This window comes from Apteryx rowi, unplaced genomic scaffold, assembly GCF_003343035.1.
Source record: "Apteryx rowi isolate R43461 unplaced genomic scaffold, aptRow1 scaffold_34, whole genome shotgun sequence".
Lineage (NCBI taxonomy): Eukaryota > Metazoa > Chordata > Aves > Apterygiformes > Apterygidae > Apteryx > Apteryx rowi.
The window spans coordinates 1607508-1630314 of record NW_020449863.1 but is presented as its reverse complement, the minus strand read 5'-3'; the positions used below and the strand labels follow the sequence as shown (position 1 = coordinate 1630314).

The 22807-nt window shown below is 37.2% G+C and overlaps 1 protein-coding gene across 13 annotated transcripts in view; it reads right to left on the bottom strand.

The window, feature by feature from the left end:
* Positions 1–22807, bottom strand: part of BICRAL (BRD4 interacting chromatin remodeling complex associated protein like) — a 48314-nt gene that overhangs the window by 7943 nt on the left and 17564 nt on the right. For 3 of the 13 annotated variants that reach the window (XM_026072317.1, XM_026072316.1, XM_026072315.1), the window contains exons 2-7: positions 12849–12897; positions 10177–10225; positions 10026–10094; positions 3790–5490; positions 1838–1943; positions 434–534 (exon numbers count right to left, since the gene is read on the bottom strand). In XM_026072317.1, the coding sequence (XP_025928102.1) occupies positions 434–534; positions 1838–1943; positions 3790–5490; positions 10026–10094; positions 10177–10225; positions 12849–12892 (2070 nt within the window). In that variant the 5' untranslated portion in view covers positions 12893–12897. Of the gene's footprint in view, positions 1–433; positions 535–1837; positions 1944–3789; positions 5491–8660; positions 8714–10025; positions 10095–10176; positions 10226–12562; positions 12666–12848; positions 12898–16662; positions 16764–22156; positions 22229–22270; positions 22305–22807 lie in introns of those variants that run through there. The other 10 variants (XM_026072309.1, XM_026072308.1, XM_026072311.1 and 7 more) reach the window with 8 other exon arrangements.

Genomic DNA, 22807 nt, shown 5'->3' with positions numbered 1-22807 from the left:
CATTTAAAAAAAAAAACACTAGAAAGAATGAAAGAGACAAAAGCCAAATTAAATTTTTCTGCAGCTTCTCCCAAGCCATCCCCTCCCAAACAGCTGGAAAATTGCTGAGTTCATAGGAAGCGACAATAACAGTGAGTCTAACTTACATCTAACTAAATGAAGAATTATAATGCCATAATGAAATATATTCAGGAAGTAGCACAGCCAGATTCCACTTACTGAATATACCTCAAAACAGCATTCAGAGTATCAACTGGCAAAATACTCGATGTTTACTTTGTCAAGGTATTATTTAGAAAGCTTGAGAGGCTTTCTGTAACATAAAAAGTGGAAGGACTCGTAGACTATCAGTATGGTGTTGGAACATCCTTAGCTTCACTAAAATTTAAAGGGAAAGGCAACCAAAAAAAAAACAAAAAACCACCCACTCTACCTGTATATTCTGCTGAACAGGAGATGATCCTACTACTTTTTCTTGTTGTAGCTGTGCTGTTCCTAGAGACTGCGGTACGATTTTTCCTCCTGAGTCCTGTCCTATAAAGCATATGTTAAAAAGACTGTTACCTTAACCAAGAACAGAATAAATTGCAGGTACCTATCCCAATGCCATTACTTGAGTTTTTAGCTTTTAAGAAATATATAGCCATCATGTGCTTAAAAAATTTAGTGCAACAACCCTGCAGAGAAACTGGCACATAAAAAAAATCAAATAGGACTGATATTATTGTGCTGCAAGCTACAAAAACGCTTAGAAATAATGTCCTACACCCTATTGCAATATAAGGAAAAAACAATATAAAAAAAAAAATCAAGTATCATATGCAAAACATCCCAGAAGTTTGCTGAAAATCACACAGTAGATTTTATCAAGTTTTTCAATACTAGCAAAATACTCCTCCAAACATATAAACCTGAATTTTGTAAAGCTCTTCCAAATACTTAGACAGTAGCCATATTAAAGTTTTCCTCAATTTCAGACATGCAGACTTCCTCCAACTGTCTGGCTCGGGAATTCAAACAGCATTCTATCAGTCGTGCACATTACAACCAACACCCAAATAACAAATAAAACTGTTCTTTTTCCACAAACATTTGTGTCGATTGTAAAGAATGCCTTACCAGCTTGCACACACCAGTACACAAAAAAAAATAAAAAGCAAGTAGATTATGGGACCTTACTCAGAAAGGTTACTTATGTACAAAGAGAACAAGGTTACTGCATTTTCTCTGTTTGCTTTGAATCTACCATGACCTGGCATTGCTTTCTGTTTTGTTTTTTCAGAAGCATGGCGCCACTTGAAAAGTTGAGTATTTTGCCATGAACAATGCATTAACTATCCTAACTGAAAGTGAAAAACTTATTCAAAAGCAAATCCAGTGATGATAGCCTGCCTRTAACCTTGTAATAGCTGTTCTTCTTTCCTTTGTATCTGAAGTAGCCATCACAAGAGGGGGTCTAGAAGCTTCAGAGAATATTGTAGCAAATGTCTGTATTTTGAAAATTACCTTCTATTTCTAATGTCCTAAGCTGAAAAAAATAGAGAAATAAAAGAGAACAAATTGGGGTTTTATAAAAGGGAAATAATTGCTTACTGCATAAGTATCACCTATCAGTCTGAAAAATGAAGTAGAATTATTAGCTGCCCGGGCTGGGAAAAACAAAAGCACACACTCAATACCAAAAAACTTGGTTTGAATTTTTCTGAAAATAAAATTCTGATAACCTTTAGGACCCTATCAGCATAAACCATCAATTCAAGTCTGAAACAGTGAAGGATAACCAATTTCTGTTGTTGGAGGAATTAGCGAAAATGATTATAAAAAGATTTTAGTTGACCTGATAATGTGTTACTCAGAAGACTTGTTAGCTGAGGCTGTCTCAAATTATCCTGTGTCTTTGATGCAGAAACTGGTGATGTCTGGTTCATAGATTTTTTCTGTGCCTGTGAAAATAACACATACACACACGTCAATCAAATATTTACAGAAAGCTTTAATAAATAAAGAGAACAAGCAAAAAAACCCAAAAACCTACAGCTCATCAGCTCTACACATCTTTCCTTCACCTCAACTTTGTAAGTGGTGGAGTCTCAGCTATCTCAATCCCTCCTACTACACTCAAGAATTTTATGAAGTACATCAGAGAGGAATAGATAATAGACTAAAAGTATAAATAAACAAAAGAAAGACTCTACAAGAGCCATTATTTACCATGATTCTATCTAAAAGTGGCCTTCAGATAGGTGTACTTTTGAGAGTCTCAAAACTGCAAAAGATATCTAAACAAACTGTCTCAAACAAACTGTCTCAACCCAAAAACAAACACACAGTGGCACAAACCAAGTAGTGTTTAGTGACTAAATGATACATACACATTTTACAATACAGTACAATATTTAAAATGTAAACACAAACATACTAAAAAGATTCTAGTAAACAGAAGAACCTGATCTCTGTAGTTCGCTATGGACACATTTCCATTTTACAGCTCTGAAATTTCAACAGACAAATAAAATGCTCTTTCACAGCAACAGGAAATATTTTTTGCTGAAACTCACTGACCTCAGCGCATATCTTACAAATGGGAAGATGTACATAAAGACTCCATCAGGCAGGCTTTAAGTTACCCATCTACAAACAAACTGTTACCATCTGCACTAACAGTTTTGGCAAAGACAAAACTGTGGTCCTACAACAGGTCCATCCTTATCTTCTAAATAAAGCTGTATTATTTTATTGGCCCTTTTAGTTTTGGGAGAACGGAAAAAGCGAAGAGAACCGGTGCAAGTGTATTCTGGGACGTTCATCTTACTGTCAATATTTTATTATGACTAAGGAAAAAAAACCARAAAAACAAAGCAAAAGCCACAGAAGTGTTATAATAGCCTATTTCTAATTATGTGACCAGTCATTCAGTTAAATACTGGTAGAGTTTGGAAGTTCATATATAAAAACAGACATGCTTAAACTTTACTTGAATGTATACACTGTAACTGCACCAACTGGAAAAATAAGACCTGTTCTCATCTTACAAGCACATTAAGACCTTTTTTTTTTTTTCCTCTTACTTAATTCACCTCTTCTTAGAGAAGAGATTTTTTTCAAATGTTACCCTTTTACAAACTGCTATAGAAGATATTTCCTCTTAAGGGTTCCAAGAAACACCTTTTGCTGTTTATTTTGATTGCTTAATTTCAAATTTGAAAGCTTCAAACTGCTCAAGAAACACAAAACTGTAATGGACAAAATGCCAAAATGGTCTATTTGATGAATTAACTCTGTAAGGTGAAATAACAGATTACACGGCCTGAGAAACCTTTTTATCTTGAATTTGAACAGGTCAAACCTTGAAAACATATGCATAGTTCTTAGTGAAGTCAAAAGACCTGTAGGTGTTAAGAACGTACCCCAACTAGCTCTATAGTTCTACTAGCTCTAGCTCTATAGTAAGATTTTCAAGAGTGCCCAGGGTTGTGTAGTTTTACAATGTTCATTAGTTTAGGTGGGAGCAGAAAAAGATCAACACTAAGCAATTTTGAAAATATCACTATAAACCAACAGTAAAATCTTCTGAATTAATTAAAGACTCATTCGCTTAGTGATACTTATTTTACAAAATACTGAGTGACTTCTACTGGGATACAGTAATTTTCAGCAATTCCACAATATTTGTAATATAAACCAGCAAAATTAATGTATTAATACCAACTTAAACACTGCCTTGCTCATCAAATTTTAGCACAGTTTAAGAAGCATTTCTTCAGCTGCATTCTCAACAAGTTTTCATACCTGACTAAAAGCGAACTGTTGTTGCGTTACTCCAACTGACGTGTGACTAAAGGTGCTGACAGATTTGGAAGAGCATGCCGGAAGACGATGTGATGCACTGACAGAGACTTGAGTTCTGTTCTGTGAGAGCTGATCTCCAGTAAAGTTTCCTCCTGATGCGACAGACTGAACTGGTGGTCCCAGGCTAGGATGTACTGAACCAGAAGAACTTACAACAGCAAATCTATTAGAAGCTGACATATTTGAGACTGTAGACTGCCCAGGTGACATCGTAGTAAAACTAGATCTACCTTGAGAAACATTAGCTTGACTTGGTGATAAATGTAACACTGTTGGCGATGCCTGTTGCAATGGCACCTGTCCACCAACAATTTGAGAAGATCCATGATTTACTATAACTTGGCTTCCAGGAGCTGTGAATGTCTGGCCAGAAACTAGCTGAACAGCCGTATTCTGATTATTCAGCATCTGTCCTGAATATGACTGGTTGGCCCTTAGCATGTTTGCAGAGTTCCTGTTCAGCATAACATGCTCAGCAGATACTTGGCTAGGAACCAGCTGGGAAGATTGAGTCTGAAGAAGCTGTCCGTTTATGGCCTGGACATGATGAACTGAATTAGAATTAACAGACAAACTTGTAGGTATGAGAAACTGGTTTTGAGGTGCATGAGGCTGTCCCATAGGAGAATGGATAACAATACTACCTCCAGCATTACTAACTGTCTGAGGTGTAACTGATTTTCTTGTATTTTGTTGATTAACAATATTAACAGACATATGAGGACCAACCACTGAATTTTGAGGCGAGTTTGCAGAAGCAAACGGAATTCCTTGCTGTACATGATGTTGCTGTATCCCCAAGTTATTCACATTGTAAGCAGTTTGCTGACCCATCTGGAGAGGCTTTGGTTGTATATTAATGGGAACTTTATTCGAGTTTGGTGCTAAACCCCTTTGAATGATGATATTGTGGACAGGTAACGATGTCTGAAAATTTGTGCTGTTAAATGGAACGGTTACAGGTTGTGCTACTGGACTTGAATTCGAGTTACCAAACAACGAGTTACCATTTGGAGTTTGTCTATGAACCAAGACACCACCGCTCATGTTTGCAGGTGTTTGCTGACCATTGCCTTTCAGTATAATCTGAGATCCATCAAGGTTATTAATGGTCATCATGGAAGGCTGATTACTAAATGAACCAATTAGCTGTATCTGCCCAGAACCACTAATCTGGCTGCTATTAGACAAATGCTGGCTGGGAACACTAATTCCGACATGTTGCATAAAGCCATGTTGCACACCGACTGTATTGCTTGCAAAAGATGCTCCAACAGGTTGCTGTACCACTTGAGTAACTCCTATAGGTTGCAACGTCTGACCTGAGTAATTAGAAACATTAGAAGCCTGAGTAAAGGATGCTGATGAAGAAGGATGAAGCTGAGCTTGTGCAAACTGTTGGCTAGAACCTACACTGGCATCCAAATACGCCTCTTCTGCCAAAGTCTGTTCAGTAATATTGGCCTCCTGCAAGGACTTCTGAAGAATATCAAAAGGCTGATCCTCACTAAGATCAGGTAAAGGAGAAGATACAAGTTCATCTTCAAGAAACTGAAGGCTACTGGACAGCTGCAGTCCATCACTAGGCCCCTCTCCAAGCTGACTGCTTACACCTTTTACAGATGACTTAGGATCAGTGTTCTGAAATGTAAAAAACAAAGAAATTAAATCACTTTTCAAAAATTGTAAGCTCTAAAATTTTTCCCCCATTATGATTCTTCTTGCAAACAAACTTCCCCTACAAAATTATATCCTTTGCATCGTATGTATATAAGGTGACATTCATCCCATACAGGGGGCCAGCACAAACATGTGCATCACTTACATCCCACTTAGGCCCTCATAATAGACTGCTGGGGGACACTCCTCTCACTTCTCAAATCTCTCAATCGCGCAGCACTTGGCTTTGGAGCTGCGCCGTCTCAAGAGAATGTGACATATGTTCTTGAGCTACCACCTTCCCTGTCCTCAAGCTCAAGCGCTGTATGGACCAGAGGGTAGAAGAAAGAAGGAGGGAAAAGACCTCCATTGTAACTGTATTCGTGGCAAGATTATAGTAGCAGCAGTAGTAGCAGGGAAGAGGTGGGAGAAAGCTGCTCTTTTGCTGGCTTCCTCTATCAAACAAGATCCTCTCATCTCCAAAATTCTGCCAGTATTTCTACAGTCACACAGATCAAACTAATGGCCACCTCATAAAGTTAAGGAACTAAGCTAAATCTTTATGTTTAAAAGAATTTTAGAAATAAAGCAGTAAGAAAAACAATGCTATAGAATTTCTGTTGTATGTTATTAAAAATATTATGGAGAACTATAAATGTTGAAACAGTAAATATCAAAGGACACCTTGAATGAAAAATTCTTCATATCTATAACCATAGTATTGTGATAAGGAAAATCGGAAGTTTCTTTTCTTGGGCCTATAGTCAATAAAATTTTCGTACAACAAAACTGTGCACAGGAACTCTAAGCAACACAGATGTCAGGTTTCTAAAGGAGGTTAGGAATGTCAAATTTAAATGGATATGGAACACTTAAAATAGCTAAGTTAGATATAGTTCACCTTTCCAAATTCCAAAATCTTATATCAATTATTCCAAAACAACACCCAATTTCTTTTTAAGCCAGGTTAAATGCAAAATAGGGATGCGAAATTATGAACAGGTTCATATTCTGAACCCTCACTCCTTGAAGATCAGCAGACATCTGTTTTCACCTCATCTAAACAGTGTGAAGATGCTGCAAGGCATGATTATCACACGCAATAAGCCCCCTATTTTAACTTCAGTTCCCCAAGCTTCATACTTACTTGTAATTTTAGCTATTATAGTTATTATAATTCAGTTATTATAGTTATTTATAATTTTACTCCAGTCTCCTCCTGATTCTATTTTATGAAATTGCATTTATGTTTTAGAACATTAAGAGACTGTTCTTGCAATTCAATAAAACATTTTCAATGTTTTGTAGAAAACTTCTTTACCTATATGTTAACAAAAGGAATGAAACTGGTACTTAAATGTCTTGATAACTGTATCTCATGAACACCTAAAACTACAAACCAGGTTCTAGACTGCACCTAGCTACCACCAAACAGAGCAAAAAGGAGGCACTAACTAGGGTTCTGTTAGGACTCCTGACTGTCAGCTTCCTGTGGAGAATCCTCTACTGTGTCTGTAAAGTGTCTCCAATAACTATGTTTTTACATTAGTCTTTTAGGCACCTCATCTCAGAAGCAGAATTCACAGTCCAAGCTGGAAATCTCACTTCCCTACATAAAGTATAAGGAACACTAGCTACATAAGAACAGGATTCATAGCAGAGAGCATATTTTATGGAGAGATCTCATCTAACACAATATAACAGAACATAAAATCCAGTCCAAAATCCTTCATATCTCTATAATTTAGAGGCCTCTTTCAGCTTCTATGTAATACTGCTATAGGCAATCAATATTCACAGTTTGAAACTCTCCTACTGGAATGAAGAATCCCAAGTTCCATTCCCAGGACTGTTTAACATATGAAAACACTTTTGTGTGCATAAATTGGAACTCAGGATCTTCCAAATTAGCAGCTGAATCTGCCCAGGTGTTAAGGAAAAAAACAAAACAAACAAACAAAAAAAACCCAGACACGTAACACCCTACTAATTTCAACAGGCATTTAGTGCCTCTGTAACTTTGTCTATCTGGTTACCAGCAACCAGAGTCTTACTCTCTCTGGCTCTGTGAATATGCCACTCTCTTACAGTGTGTAACAGGAAGGATGAAGAATTCATTGAACACAACCCAGCTAATACTGCAATGGTAGGAAACTTCTCTCACGAAAGGCAGAACAGAGACTGATGACAGCCCAAGCAAACAAATCAGCCGAGGTGGCATTACATCATTCAACTCGGGGGGGGGGAGAGCGGACACTGCCTCCTCTTCCTTCAGCCACTGTGTACACCGAGTTCAACCTTGTTTGTGATAGGTATTGGCTGGGTATGCTTATCAGCTGAGGCACTGAACTCTTGCAACCCTTAAAATGTGTATACTCTGCCACTGAAAGGCATGAGATGGGCATCAAGACACTCAATCCCATTCCATGGTAGCAATTCTGAATACACACAAAACCAGAACTTTCAGCATCTGCAAAATTTTTATTGGACAAAAAAAAAACAAAAAAAAAAAAACTCAGATGCCTTCCACTTTTCAGGTGTCTTAAGTTATAAACAGAGCCTATGAAACCATCCACCAAAGGGGCTTTGTAATTTAGAGGCTCCCTGTCCCTTCACAACGCACTGTAAGAATCTATCCATGCAATCTGTCATTCTTAAATCAGCACCATGATCCTAGCCACAGGAGGCAGGGAAGAGAAGATGGCATTGGTATTAGTTACAGAGATGCAAAGGATGAGAACAGAACTTGAGAGGAACAAGAGTTGGAGAGTGTAAGGGAGTAAGCAGCCCTAGGAACACACACTACAAAACTGCTGCTCTGATCCCATCTTCTAGATTATCTACTCACCAATTTCATACACCAGAAAACTCTTCTAGCATTCAAATGTTCTCGTTTCTCCCAGCCATTAATCCCTGCCCAACAATCCCATCTTCCCCAGCATCTCCCATTTCCTCTCAATTTACTCCAAAAGTTCACCTTCTGAAAATACACAAGAAACACACCCCCTACTCCCACCCACATACTCGTGCTTATTAGAAGAATCTCTGCAAAGAACAACTAGGAAGTCCAGTCTGTGGCAAATCCATGTCATATGTCACCCTTTTTTTTCCCCATAATCTTATCTTTCTTAGGAAGCCTCCTCAAAACTCACCTCTGCCATGCTGCATATAGGAAACTGCTGTCTGATAAAGGCTAGCCTGGTATCAACTTGTGACCACTGTTCCTGATCAGCTGAAAATTGGGTACACCCTATTATTGTTGGTACCCCATTTTCCCCACCATCATCCCAACCAGTTTATTTGTCACGTCTTGCATCCGTTAGCCTGTAAGCTCTGTGGAGAAGGGACTGTCACTCAATGTATATTTGTTCTACAATATGTAATAATAATGATGAAAGGAAAAGGGCAGGGTAAATACTTCAACCTTATAATACTGCTGCTAGAGAAAGCCACAAGGTCTCCACACAGGTATACAGTTTACAGGACTTATGTACGCCAATTAAAGTCCCTACACACCTACAGTATATCCACAAATCTGTTAGGAACATGGGATAAACATGCACAGTCAAGAAGACAGTAAAACAGAAATAGGAATTACTGGGAAAACCCTACTGTATGTATTCATATAACTGAATTGTGGGATGAAGAAGTCAATTAAAAAAATTTTTTTTTAAGAGATCACAGAAATGTGGGTTGGAGGGGACCTCTGGAAGTCATCTAGTCCAGCCTCCTGCTCAAAGCAGGACTATTGCCAACACTAGATCAGATCAGCCATGGTTCTGCCTAGTTGAGTCTTGAAAACCTCCAAGGAAGGAGATTTCACAGCCTCGCTGGGTAATTTGGCCCACTGCTGCAATACTTAGTCAAGAAAAAATACTGAAGACTACTTAGAGCACCTAATAAATTTTAAGTGACTTTTTAAAATCTTTCTTAAGGGTAAAAAGCTACATACACAACACTAACTAATTCACAGCATAGTGTGAATCAGGAAATTGTCAAGAGAAAATCCCTAATACTGGAGTTACAGGAAGAAAACATCCCAAGCTAGCTTTTCAGTCTAATGAACAAAAAATAACATTAATTCATTTTAAAAATTAATTGCTATCTGAGATTCTATTTAGACATAAGAAACAAAAATATCCTAACATACACAGGAAATGTATGAATGACTATAACCTTACGATTTTGAGTGSTACTATTTCTGTGAACACTAAAATGACAAGTCCAGTTCATTGGGTAGAGTTACACTAGAGAACGTTTACACTACTCAGCAAGTTGTTTTTGCATATTTGAGAAAAATGGCCCAAGAGTGCCATATATTTTTTGATTTAACTCCCCACTGAAAACCCACTGCTTAAAATAAAAAGCATGAGGTAGTTCTAGGTTAGCATTCAAAATTTTCATACAAAAAAGGTCAAAGCCCAAATCTACTTCATTCGGTCTTATAAAAAACAAATATAACTTTAACAGAGGCATGCATTCTCAACTAAAATATAATTTCTCTCCTGACTACTTACATTGGAGTTGGCGAAAATTGAATTTGAGTTGGCTACAGAATATTCTGCATTAGTCAAGTCTTCATTGCTCTGGTAAAACATAAAAATCATGTTTAAAAATAATGTAGTAGATAAAGTTTATGTATGTCCAATACATAGGAATGCTACTTACAGATTTACTACTAGGTCCATGTAGAAAATAATTCAGTGCCTGTGGGTCCCTTTAAAAAAAAAAAAAAAAAGTTATCACTTGAACAGCTCTTTCTGCTAATAAGGCTAATTTAACTGAGCCCAGTATTCTACTCGTACAAATCAGGTCTGCTTCACTGACTCCAATGCAAAGCTGAAAATTTACATCATCTCAGGATCTGTATTTCTTCACCACCATAATTCTTAAATGTTTATCACACTGTCATAGGGCCAAAGCAGTTCAAATAATAAACTATGTTCACCACAAAATCTCAGTTACATTCAACTTTACTTCCTTTTATGAAGATATTTCTCATATTTGCTTAAAATACATACTATTTTACGACAGCAGAGAGTACAAAACGTAAGGAAAATACTATCACCAAATAATAAGAAAACTAAAATCTGAACCATCTCTTCTACTGAGATCAGCTATAATACTCACCAGTTTAGTCAGTGTCTCAGTCAATTATACTTATACATCTTAATCTTTAACATCCAATAGAATAAGTATTGAAGATTCAAATAAATTAAATATACATTAATATGACTGCACATACAGACCTATTAAGATATATTCAATAGTTATGTTACACAGACTATTTTACTACAGCAGTGATACAGCATTTCCAAACACGCTCATTAGCATGAAGAGCAAAATGACATAGAGTTTTCTGATTTTAAAATAGCTTTATTGGTTAAAAATAATAAAACATGTTTGAGAAGCAGGAGCTTCCCATGTAAAAATATTAATTCCAAACATCTCATCTTCATTCTTGATCATCCTACAAAATAAAGAGGGAACAAGTTAAAGATCTTTCAGGTTTATAACTAGCCCAAACACACCTCTATGCCTGTTTTGTTTGTTTCATATATTTAAAAAAAAAAAAAAATCACAGATCTACTGAAGACATGTTAAACATAGAAACAGAGTCCTAARGGACTCTACAGCAGAATTTTGCTTACAATTTAAAAGTGGTTACATAGATTTTCAAATGAAAGTGTCATTTTCATAGTAGATTACACCAAATTTCAAGAATTAAGGAGAAAGATCTCAAGATCACATACAGGGATCTATCAGGCTTATGAGTTTTATTGTTACATAATCAAGCCATTTTATATATTCATCAGCTTTAAGTCATGAAAAATGCAATTAAAAATGACAAACACTTTATCACCTTACATATTGTCTTTAATAACTAGAGAATTTTAGAAGGCACTTACCAAAATCAAAGATCTGATGGAAAAACAGTCTTCCATTCTTCTAGATGCTTTAGACAGTAATTCCTGCAAGCAGCAGGAAGGGGACACAATTTTTTCATGCAAATGCTCATCTACATAGCATTTCTTTTCTGGATCACCTGTGAACTTGTACAAGGATCCTCATAACTCATGCTCCTGACGAAGCACTTAATTGTCCTATKCAATCAGTTGTTATTCTTTTGTTCCAAGCAGGATATAAGTATTCTCATTTTTAGGGCTACAGTCAGTGATCTTACACAGTATACTACATAGAATATAACTGCAAGCCATTACTGGCAACACTTTTGTTACATCAACGACATAGTAAAGCCCAAAATACAGCACTGTGTTTTGAGCTGGTATTTTGTTTTTTTCTGAAGTCAAAGCTCTCACTAGTTTTGCTGGAAGCTCTGAGTGCATAAGAAATGCAAAACATCATTTACTACATTTAAGATAGTATATAATTCATGTATGAAGTGGAGAAGATATTTCAGTAGCTGCTACGTGACTGATACCATATTGATTTTTGTCAGTCTGAATGAAGTACTGTATCTGGGATGTTCAATTTCTTCTTAGGCTTTAAATGCATTAAAGCAGATCATCTGTTCTTGAATACTCGATATGAGCATTAGCCAAAGGTAAGTAACTTTGGCACATGTAAAATCCACAAAATTCTTGCTTGTGCTGCAGCTTACCTAATTATTATTTAATGAGATTCTCATATGGAATTTATTATAAAGCTGTAAGCAAATGTGTTATGGAAATAATTCAAACAAATAGGACCATAAGCTTCTTTGATTGTATCTGAAAACCCCCGTTAATTAAAAGCAAGGACCTCTGAGCAAAACACTGATGAATCCTTGTTTGTTGCTGATAATTAACATTAATAGATAGCAATTTTATTCTTGTAACATTTTTATGAAAATGCATATTAATAGAAATTAAACATTTTTAATAGAGAAACAAACCATAATTTTACGTTTTCCTTTAAAATACAAGCACAGTGGTTACAAAGTTTCTATCACTTCTACTCCAAAAGCTGAGGTCTTCTATTTATCAAAAAAAATAATAATTCTTTTCAATGAACTTTTTAAACAACACCCTTAGTAATGTGTCTCAACACTGACCTGGTATTACCCCAGCTGAAAAGAGAATCCATCCTCCATGCATACTCACTCCTTACCCTCCCTTGAGCAGAATGCCAGCAAGTGGACTGTCAGTCAGCATAAACTGGGATAGAAGTTTTTGTCATGTATATGTCTCCACATGAAGAAACAGAAGCATAACTACTCATTTCATTTGCACGACACCTAATCTTGAGATGATACTGGGGAAAAAATCACCTTCTGGCAGATAATTTTGCAAAATGGTTTTTCCTAACTTCTCTGAAAGAATTGCTTAAGGAAAACTTACCCAATAAGATCAAGGAGACAGGATTCATCGTCATCATCATCCATGACAACTAAAGCAAAAAGGGAGAGGATGGATATTTGATCCATATCAGACAGAAGATTGCTTTCCACAGTAAAACAATTTTTAGAGTATCTCAATGATTTTTATTAACTTATGGGAGTTGACAGGTGTTCACTCTTGGCAAAGTTCTTAAATTAACAAGCATTTTTTACTGAGATCCATATACATTCCAAACATTTATCTCACAGCCAAATTCAACCATGTGTAATGATCTACAAAATTCCATTTGAGGTTCTAACCTGTAATTATTCAGGTACTTAAAATTGGAGAAAGACAAATGCTTAACCAAACTGATTGAACAGAACTTTAACAACTAAAAAAGAAGTGAAAAATCAACACTGAATGCTATCTCAAGATTCCCATTAAAATGCTTCCATGGGAATTTATGTTTAGCCTGACAACTATTCCCAGTGAGGGTACACATGAACACTACAGAAACTACAACAAAGTCTTCAGAATTATTGGCTTTATTATTGACCAGCCAAAAAGATAAACAAATTTAGGTTAGTATGACGACTCTGCCCTTACAGTCTAGAAACAAAACTATACCCGATATAAATCGCAAAGCACTAAAAAGGACACGATTATTCTAGCACATGCTTCTTAACTATTGCCAGTCACTGATACACCCAACTTTCAGTTTCTCCTCAATAATATTCAGACATGTATTACAGCAAATTTGTGATTAATAGTAAGAAAAAACGCCTTAAAAAAAGAGTGGCAGGGAATTCATTTGCATTACCCAAACTGAATGTAAGCATCCATTCATTGGATGCAGAGCATTTTTAAACTCACAATATTATAGTCACCTACTCTGCTATTCACCGCTTACTCAGTTTGGTACTAGCTGTATAAAGCGTGTTCATCACTTTTTCCTCTGATTGCTGTTTCCTCTAGGCTTCAATTTGCACAATCCTGGTTCTCCTGCTCACCGTAAGTCTCAGAATTTCATCTGAGAGTTCTGTAACACTTTCTCCCTTTTTCCTGTCAGTAACTCTCAGGACCTCTTTGTGCTCCCTTATCTTCTCTGCAGAGATCCCATCTAATCCCACCAGTTAAATTATCAATCCATGCCAGCATTTCCTAAACCTATGTCTCTGTATGCTGACTTCCACTTAGTTATACAATCTCATCTTCACAATACCTTAGAATCAAACCAAACTGATCTCTCCACATTCCATGCTTATTCTTTTTTTCTCTACTTTCCTAAAAAGGCTGTTATATTTATCACTCAAATTTATTAATGTAGTTTTGGCTTTAATTCATTTCACTCCATCTCTTCTAATATCCCCTCTTTTACCAAGTTCTGTAACTTCTTGCGAAATAGAAACTTTTACTCTCCTTGACCAGCTTCATATGAGCTTCAGGATCACTCTCTTACTGATCTCCGTAATGATGGAAGATGATAAAGGGATTGGAGTGTCTGTTACACATGGAGAGGCTAAGAGAGCTGGGATTGTTTAGCCTCAAGAAGAGAGGGCTGGGGGGGGGTGTCTTATCAATGTGTATAAATACTTGATGGGGGATAGGGGGAGTAAAGAAGATTGAGACAGACTCTTTTCAGTGGTATTCAGTGAATGAACAAGAGGCAATGAGCACAAATCAAAATACAAGAAAATCAATTTAAACATAAGAAAAAAATTTTTACTGTGAGGGTGATCAACACTAGAACAGGTTGCCCAGAGAGATTATGGAGTCTCCATCTTTGGAGATATTCAAAACCCAATGGTACATGGTCCTGGGCAATCTGCTCTAACTGATCCTGCGGGGGGCAATAGAAAAGCTCCAAAGGTCTCTTCCAGCCTCAACTGTTCTGTGATTCTTCATGATTCTGTAATCTTTTTCATGCCCTTTTTCTATAACTCATCAATTCTGACACCGGTTTACCCTTTAGACTAGCAGAGGGTACCCTGTCATCTATACGGCATAGCTTCATTCAGGTTTTTCTTCAATCCCCTGTGCTGTAGCTTACAGAGAGGGTGAAGCAAGACCAGAGAATACGTCACCATAAGGAGCCCTCACTATCACCTCTCTGGGATAACAGCAAGAACGGGAAAACAAATCATGGCTACAGAGAACTATTTCAAACGTTAGACTAAATCAGCATTCGTGATGTGATTCTGCATTGTGAGAAAAATAATTTCTCCCTTGATTCAGTAGCACATCTGCTCACTATTGGATACAGCTACCAGCATGAATAGTGGTCTTGCAACTGAATTCTAGGTAAATTACAACATGACATTTTATGATGTCATTAAATTTCAATGTAAATGTGCATTAGTAAAAACAAATTAAGTGATCTGCATTCTGCTTTAACTGCACTGTTAGCACTACTTACAGAAAGCTGTTATTTCCTCTAACAGACAAACAGCATATCCACCTCTCAAGAACAGGTTTCAAAGACACCTAACAAAAAAAAGAAACCCCCAAAAAACAAACCAATTCTACTGAAGGTCAACAGGATCTGTATCTTCATACTGCATGCCTACTTTTGAAAATCCCATCATATGCTACTATGACAATACTGACATTGCTATTTAAAAAAAAAGAAAAGAGGCAGTAAAATGTCTTTGCTTTACCAAACAAAAAATTCTCTGGGACTACACACTAAAGAGCGAATGCTATGGAAAAGTCCAAGAGACTGCAGAATTTTGCTCAATTAGTATTCGTATGGGTGTTAAAACTACTAACACACATTAGCTGAACTTGGTAAGCTCATCGAACTCTTGAAAACCTGCAGATTACAATCAGAAGAAAAGAACAAACAGCACAAAAAATGCCAAGGAGATAAAATCCTAATGGCAACACGTATTGTCCACTACTCAGCCCTTTAGCTAAACATCTAGTTGACTTGACTGGAAAAAATAATTTATTGATACATTTTTCTCATTCCACAAGTATTTCATATGAAAAATCTAGCAACATACTGTAGCCTCCTACCACTGTACAACAGACAACATAAAATGAAGAAAACATACTATGCATTTTTGGGAAATGCCAAGAACCACAACCAGTCCCTCCAGAAGAGCAATTTTCCTAACAAGCAAGAAAATAAAATCCCCTGAGAGTTCCCATCTCACAGTCTTTTCAGCAGTTACTAAGAGGAAATCTCTTTATATGATTTTGCACCAGCAGGTGAAATAATGCCCAAGTAACTCCTCCTAAAACAAGAAGCCTTTACCCAATATGTCATAAAAGACTTTTAGCTTTTGTGTTTGCTCTTAATAGAGGAAAAACTCTAGGCAGATGTAACATCCCTCAGAAATATAAATACAGAGGCTTTGTAAGGCGCGTATAGCAGAGGAGCTATAACATTGTACAAAACTTAATTCTTAAATGTCTATCGTGTCTTTTGTTATCAGGAAGAAACAGATTGTGTAATAATAGACCTTTACACAAACAGTATATTCATCTGGGTTTCTTCATTTTTGACTATGGTGTGGGGTCCATGATTTCACAGTTCCACATAGAAAAAGAATCCATAAAAAAAATTAACAAAACCAAAGACAATATCCACAGAACCAGATGCAAAGTGTCAATGCAAGCTATCTGGTTTAGGAACTTATGTTTTTCTTCGTGCTTTAACAAAATTCTCAAAAACACTAGCGGAGTTCTCTATGCATATGAAAAAAGAAATATGCCAAAAGTAGTATGTTTTTTAATTCTGGCTTACCAAAGAGTTAATCTGTAGAAAGCTACTACTGAAAGTTTTTATATAGATGATCAACATAACATCACAGAGCCAAGAACACACCTACTGGATACATATCTCTTGCTGTGTTCAAAAGTTGTTCTGGTCAGCATCCACAGTCTAACGGGCTATATACTCCCGCACGTTGAAATCTGAAAATAAAGCTACAGCAAATTCTTATTACCACCATCTCAAAATCCCCAAATAATAGCTATACAACTTTATACTAACCCAATGCTGTATTGCATTGCTTTTGTGAAATACCACAGAACCAATATGCAACTTAAACAGCACACATAGGGGTACGTGGTCTGTAAAAAGAATAATCACGTTTACACCAAGCCACATAAACTCACTACCTATTTAGACTAAATTTTATTCTCGTTTCAGTGTGCATACCCAAATTCTATATAACCATGTAACTGTAAATTTGGATCTTTTTAACTGATACAGATTTTCAATGGTGATTATTGTTCTATTAACTTGAGGACAGCAATGAAAGAGGTACACAGCCAGATTCAGCCCTTGTACACCCAAAAGCAACTACCCATTCAGGCTATTTATAAAGAGGGCAACTTTAGCAACACGTAAACTTGACTAAGATATACAAATATTCATTTAAAGGTGTGTTAATAAATGCAAGCCTACACTGTATAATTTTCACATCATGTTTTCTATAACACAAATTGTTGGCAAATTTTAACTTAGAAATGCTGATTATTTAAACACAGAACTTTCATGTCTGCTGGTTTTCTTGCCACAGACTATCCTTTTAGTCTTTTTATACACAAGTTACACAATATACTGAGCCAAATTCATGATTTATGTATGAAATGCGTATAAACCGTATTATCCCAAGAAAGTGTGAAATTAAAACTAGACGCAATGAGTAGGAACTGGAAGATTAGGTACATAATCTAGACTCCCACAGATTGACTCACTTCTAGATTTGGACCCAAACCAAGGTCAAGCTTCAGATGGAAGCCACCATAATGGCTGTAAGGGAGCAGTGCAGGCTGGCTGCTCCCTAAGGGATGGGGAGCCAGGAGCTGAGCAGGGTAACATGGCCTGGGCAAGGCAGGAGTCTCACCAGCCAGGGCCTGTCCCACCACCCCTGACTGAGGTGAGCAGGGGAGGCCTGGGGCAGGGAGCAGACAGGTTCATGCAAGGGTCTGGATCACCAGGCAAGCTCGTGATGATGAGGCAGGTCGGAGGTGAAGCCAGGAAAGTCAATCCACAAGCCAGGGTCAGTATCAGGATCAGGTCTGGTGAAGGTAACCAGAGTCAGACACAGCCTAGTTCATCAGGCAGGTCCACAGTGACACGACAGGTCCAAGGACAGGCCAGGAAGTCGGTCTGTGGGTGAGGGTCCAGAGCAGCAGGGTCCATGGCCAGACAGGGGCATGGCTGTGGAGAAGCTGGAGACCAGCACTGCGACAATATCGCTGGGGCAGGGACCGACAGCCCCTGGGCTGAAACGGGGGCCTGGGCCTGGGCAGGGTGCAGGAGGACCCGGGGAGGCTGGTCTGGGCCAATAAGGCCTGTTAGTGTATTCAGGGCCCTGACAACGGCCCAAGCTAGAGTCAGTTGGGGGAAAACATCCATTTGCAAGAGCCATAAGACCCTGTGGAGAGCTGTTACAATATAGCATAACAAACACCTAATTATCATCAACACTGTTCAACAGTGTCTTTTTTAAAAACATAAAAAATTCCAGTTAGTGCATCTAGGCCAAATGCCGCTCTGCTGATATATCCAACTAACTCAAAGGAGTACTCTTCATTTACAACAGGACAATCCTTACTAATTAATCACAACCCAGTACAGATACTCCCTGTAACCTTTTTATTATTATCAAGGCCTCTATTATTTTATTTCATACCCTTCTTACTGCTCTGGAGAAAAGTGAAGGCAGCACATACTTCAACTTGGGTCACATGCACACGAGGAAGCAACACTGCCTATCCCCTTTTGGGAAAGAAACAGCCCCTCTTCATCACATGCTGCTGAAGAATACAAGACAAGGCCCTAGGGAATAAACCTGACAACGGAATACGGAACTAGCAAAGGGAAAGAGCAGAAATGTACTGGTCCTGAAGTCAGTTGAACTCCAAATGTATTTGTAATCGAAAGGGTTGGGGGGTTTTTTGTTGGGTTTTTTTTTTTTTAAGAAAGAATAATTTATCCATGCACTGAGGTAATGTGAGACTGACTCAAGAAAACACAACGAACATTAGCACATTCTTAATAGTGAGGGAGGGCATTACACACACCTTTAAACTATTTTTCTCGATCTTCATAATTTCCTTTTCTCCTAGCCCCTTTCTAAACTGACTGATACTGTACAATTACTATATACATTACAGGCATTAAATTTCTTGCTGTCACATTCTAAAACAATCTGGGATTGATTCAGCACTGAACCTTATTTTACACATGAAATGACAATTTTGAACTCACGTTTTTTCTAAACATCTTAATCAGTGACACACTGATAATCTTTGACTAAATTCACTTGCACAGAAACATTCTCCTTTTATGCAACATGTATTCACATACTTGCATTAAAACAACTTCACTGTGACTACAACTTTGCTGTGACTTCATACAGAAACAGTAGCATCAAAACATATTAATGTGTAACAATCTAATTGGAGCCATCATTCCTAGAGTGGTCAGACATGCAAGAACTTTTGCAATTCCTCCTAGTCTCAGGGGAAAAAAAATCCACAACCAACAGAAAGAGGGGAAAATTTAGAAGACTGGGACAAAAACTACCATTTCATCTGCTGAAACATGTATTTATTCTTGGCTTTACCACAAAGCTGAATGTTACTGCTTTGATCCAGGAGCAGACAAGCATGCAGGAGGGAAACCAGGGTCACTGTCAGCTTGCCCAAGCCCCTTCCAGTACAGAAACCCAGTTTTATCATCTGATATTCTCTAGTATCCCAACACAGCTATGCAGGCCAATACTCTGAGGGACTGCTGATATCCAGCCTTAAGGCCTCTACCTTCTTTTGAACACTCTAACCCAGTATAAAGTGCAGGCCAACAAAAAGAGGAAAAGAGCAGTCCTGCTCCTCTCTTTTCCAATTTCACTGAGTTAACTGTAGGCTTTGTACAGTAACCAGGAAGAGAAAACGCGACCTGATAAAAAATATTGATTGGTTTTCAACTTGGATTAGCTTCCTGATTTGGCTCTGGCTTGCCATAGGGTTACAAGAATGGTAGTTTCAGCATAATAGAGGAGATAGGAATGAGTGGTCTGAGTAATTTAGAGGGGAGGAGATCAGCATTTCTGTCTGCTTAAAGCAACTGTTCAATCACAGCCTCACACGTACAGTTAATACAGCCACCATTCTCACATTAGCTAGAGCATAGCCAGGAAGCTGATGGAAGTGACTGTTCTCCTCTATTCAGCAATTGTGAGGTCCATTCTGAAATACTGCGTCCAGTTTTAGTTCCCTCGCTTTAAGAGGGATATAGACAGATGGGCAAGAGTCCAGTAGAGTGCCAATAAAATGGTTAAGGGTCTGGAGCACATGACATTTGAAGAAGCCTGAGGAAACTCCATTTCTTTAGTCTGGAAAACAGATGGCTAAACAAGATTAACTACAGTCTTCCGCTAGCTAAAGGGGGGTGCTAAGACAAGCAGAGCCAGACTCTTCTCAGCAGTACACAGCAGAAGGGCAAGAGGCAACAGTTACAAGTTGCAACACAGGAAATTTCAATCGGATATAAGGAAAACAGTTAGATAGATATAAGGAAAAAAAGTTCACAAACATGAATGCATAAGCATTAATGCTGCAGAATCTTTGGAAATTTGCACATTGCTATTTGAGTTTTGAAACCTTTTCTAATTCTGAAACTAGCCCTGCTTACAGCAGGGGATAGGACTACATAACCTCTAATGGTCCTCTAAAGCTAAATAATTCCATAACTCTGTGTACAAAGAAAGGAAAATATATTGCAATTCTATGATGAAAGCAACTGCTTTCATCACCGTGCTATGCAAACCAGAGTATTACATAGCACATGCAGGGTCTACAACCTGCGCAGTCATTAAAATTGGGTTTGTCCTGAAACAGTCAAACCATTTACAGATATTTCATATATGTATACATTATTTATATAATTTCAAAAACAGAAACAATGAATGTGATCATTTAAAAAAAAAAAAAAGCATATAGTCATGAAGAAACTTGAACCCCAAGAAAGTTTAAATGCTTAAGTGACTGTTTACAAGACCCAGCTTATATGTTGGTGGTGGTAAGGAATAGACAAGATAAGCATTTATCCTGTGTCTACATTTCTAAAACATCTATAGTTCTGCAGAACCTACGAAGATTCCACACACGATCCTGAGTAGCTACCAAAAAGGATACCTTCCTCAGAAACTGATGCCAGTTATTTTGATAGCTTTCACTATTATACTAGATATTTAGTCAAAACTACTGTAAATACCAAATTTCAAATTCACTCGAATTATATTCAGATTTGTCACAAAAGAATTAGTTTGTTTTCACTGAAGTCATTCATATCTTCATGCACAACTTCATATACAAAGCAGTAAAATATTATTTTTGCATTTTTAGAAAGCCTAGGATAGTGGCTACTTTAGATAAGCAATGTTTAGAGCAGTAATTCCTAAAAGTCTGATATAACTGGCATCCAAACTTGGTAACCCAAAAGGAAATAAATTATCTGCAAAATCTGTGTAAAAATCTACAAAGTTACAAATTCAGTGCAGCAACATAGTATCGGTTCCTGACTGGCAGCATGCTAGTCCATGACTTTTCACTATGAAAAGTGACCTTTGGAACTCTGTTTTCAAACAAGGAAATGATAGCTATAACGACCGCTTTTTAGTGGGAGATGATCCAACGAAACACGGTAACATACTTAGTACCTAAGCAACACTCTGTAAGTTATGATATGCCTCCTAAATCTCACCAGTTTCAGTAAGACTTTGTCCAATCAGAAAAACTCTAAAGAAACCTTTATTGTGATTCATAATATAACCAAAATATCAAATCATCTGAACCATTCTGTGGTTTTACACCGTTTTCCAGGATTTTAATCTACAGTACTAACACTAATAACAATTCCACTATGGAAAATCCTGAGAAATAAACTGTCACTGTAACAGTAATAATTGCCAGTTACAAAAATAGAAGAAATCAGAATTACTGTAATATTCACCATAGTGAACTGTACTGCAATGAACTAAACATACTATTTCAACATCAAATTTATGACACTTTTATCCCTCATTTTGAATATAGATAAAAGATAACTCTATTAAGAGGAAGTATAACAAAACAGAGAACGCTCCTTAAACCATATCAAAGAAGCAGACGACGGCATTAAGACTGATCCTACACTGACTGCAGAAACAGAATCCCCAGAGTGAAATCTTGCCATAACACAAGTTCCCTACAAGATGTCCATTAAGTTTAATAGTGCCAAAATTTATGCTCAGTGTGTTTAACTAGGAAAAAAGTTATCATTTTATCACATATTAGCTAATGTGTATCATCTAAGCAGTACTCACTTCAAGTTGGCAATGCGTCCTGTTACCTTGTCTATATCAGGGATTTACTATGTCAGTTATCACTTCAGGTTCCTAATGAACAAGAAGGCCTGAGATTAATTGAAGGGAACTTACCTGTACAAGGACTGCAGAATCTTGCTTGTATTCTCTGCAATACAGGAGTGTAAAAAAGGAGTGTAAATTCAAACCCTTATTAGCGATAATTTTGTTTTTAAATTTCAAGTTCATACTACTTTTGAACAATCTAAGATCTGACCAACAGGTAGTACCAAATTCCTGTAACTAACCGAGAAGGTGTTTTATGATCAGCTTGGAGTTGCTCGCCACATCCAGTTTTTTCATTTTTAAGAACTAAGTTTTACAAAAATGGAATACAAAAAAAGATTATTAAGAGATACTTATTAGTATCATGTAGCAGAACTACATGTAGCAGAATAATGGCACAACAGTCAACAGAGAAGAGGTAAATACTGCAGAATTTGACTGGAAATGAAATTGCTAGTCACAAATTTTATTTGGGTAAAAATACAGAAGACAGTTAACAAAAAGCTCTCATTTTAAGACAACAGGAGTAAGAAAGCAGTATTAATTTTTAAAATGTACTTTGTAAAGCAAAGGGCTCAACTTCTCACTTGTAAACCACACTGGGCT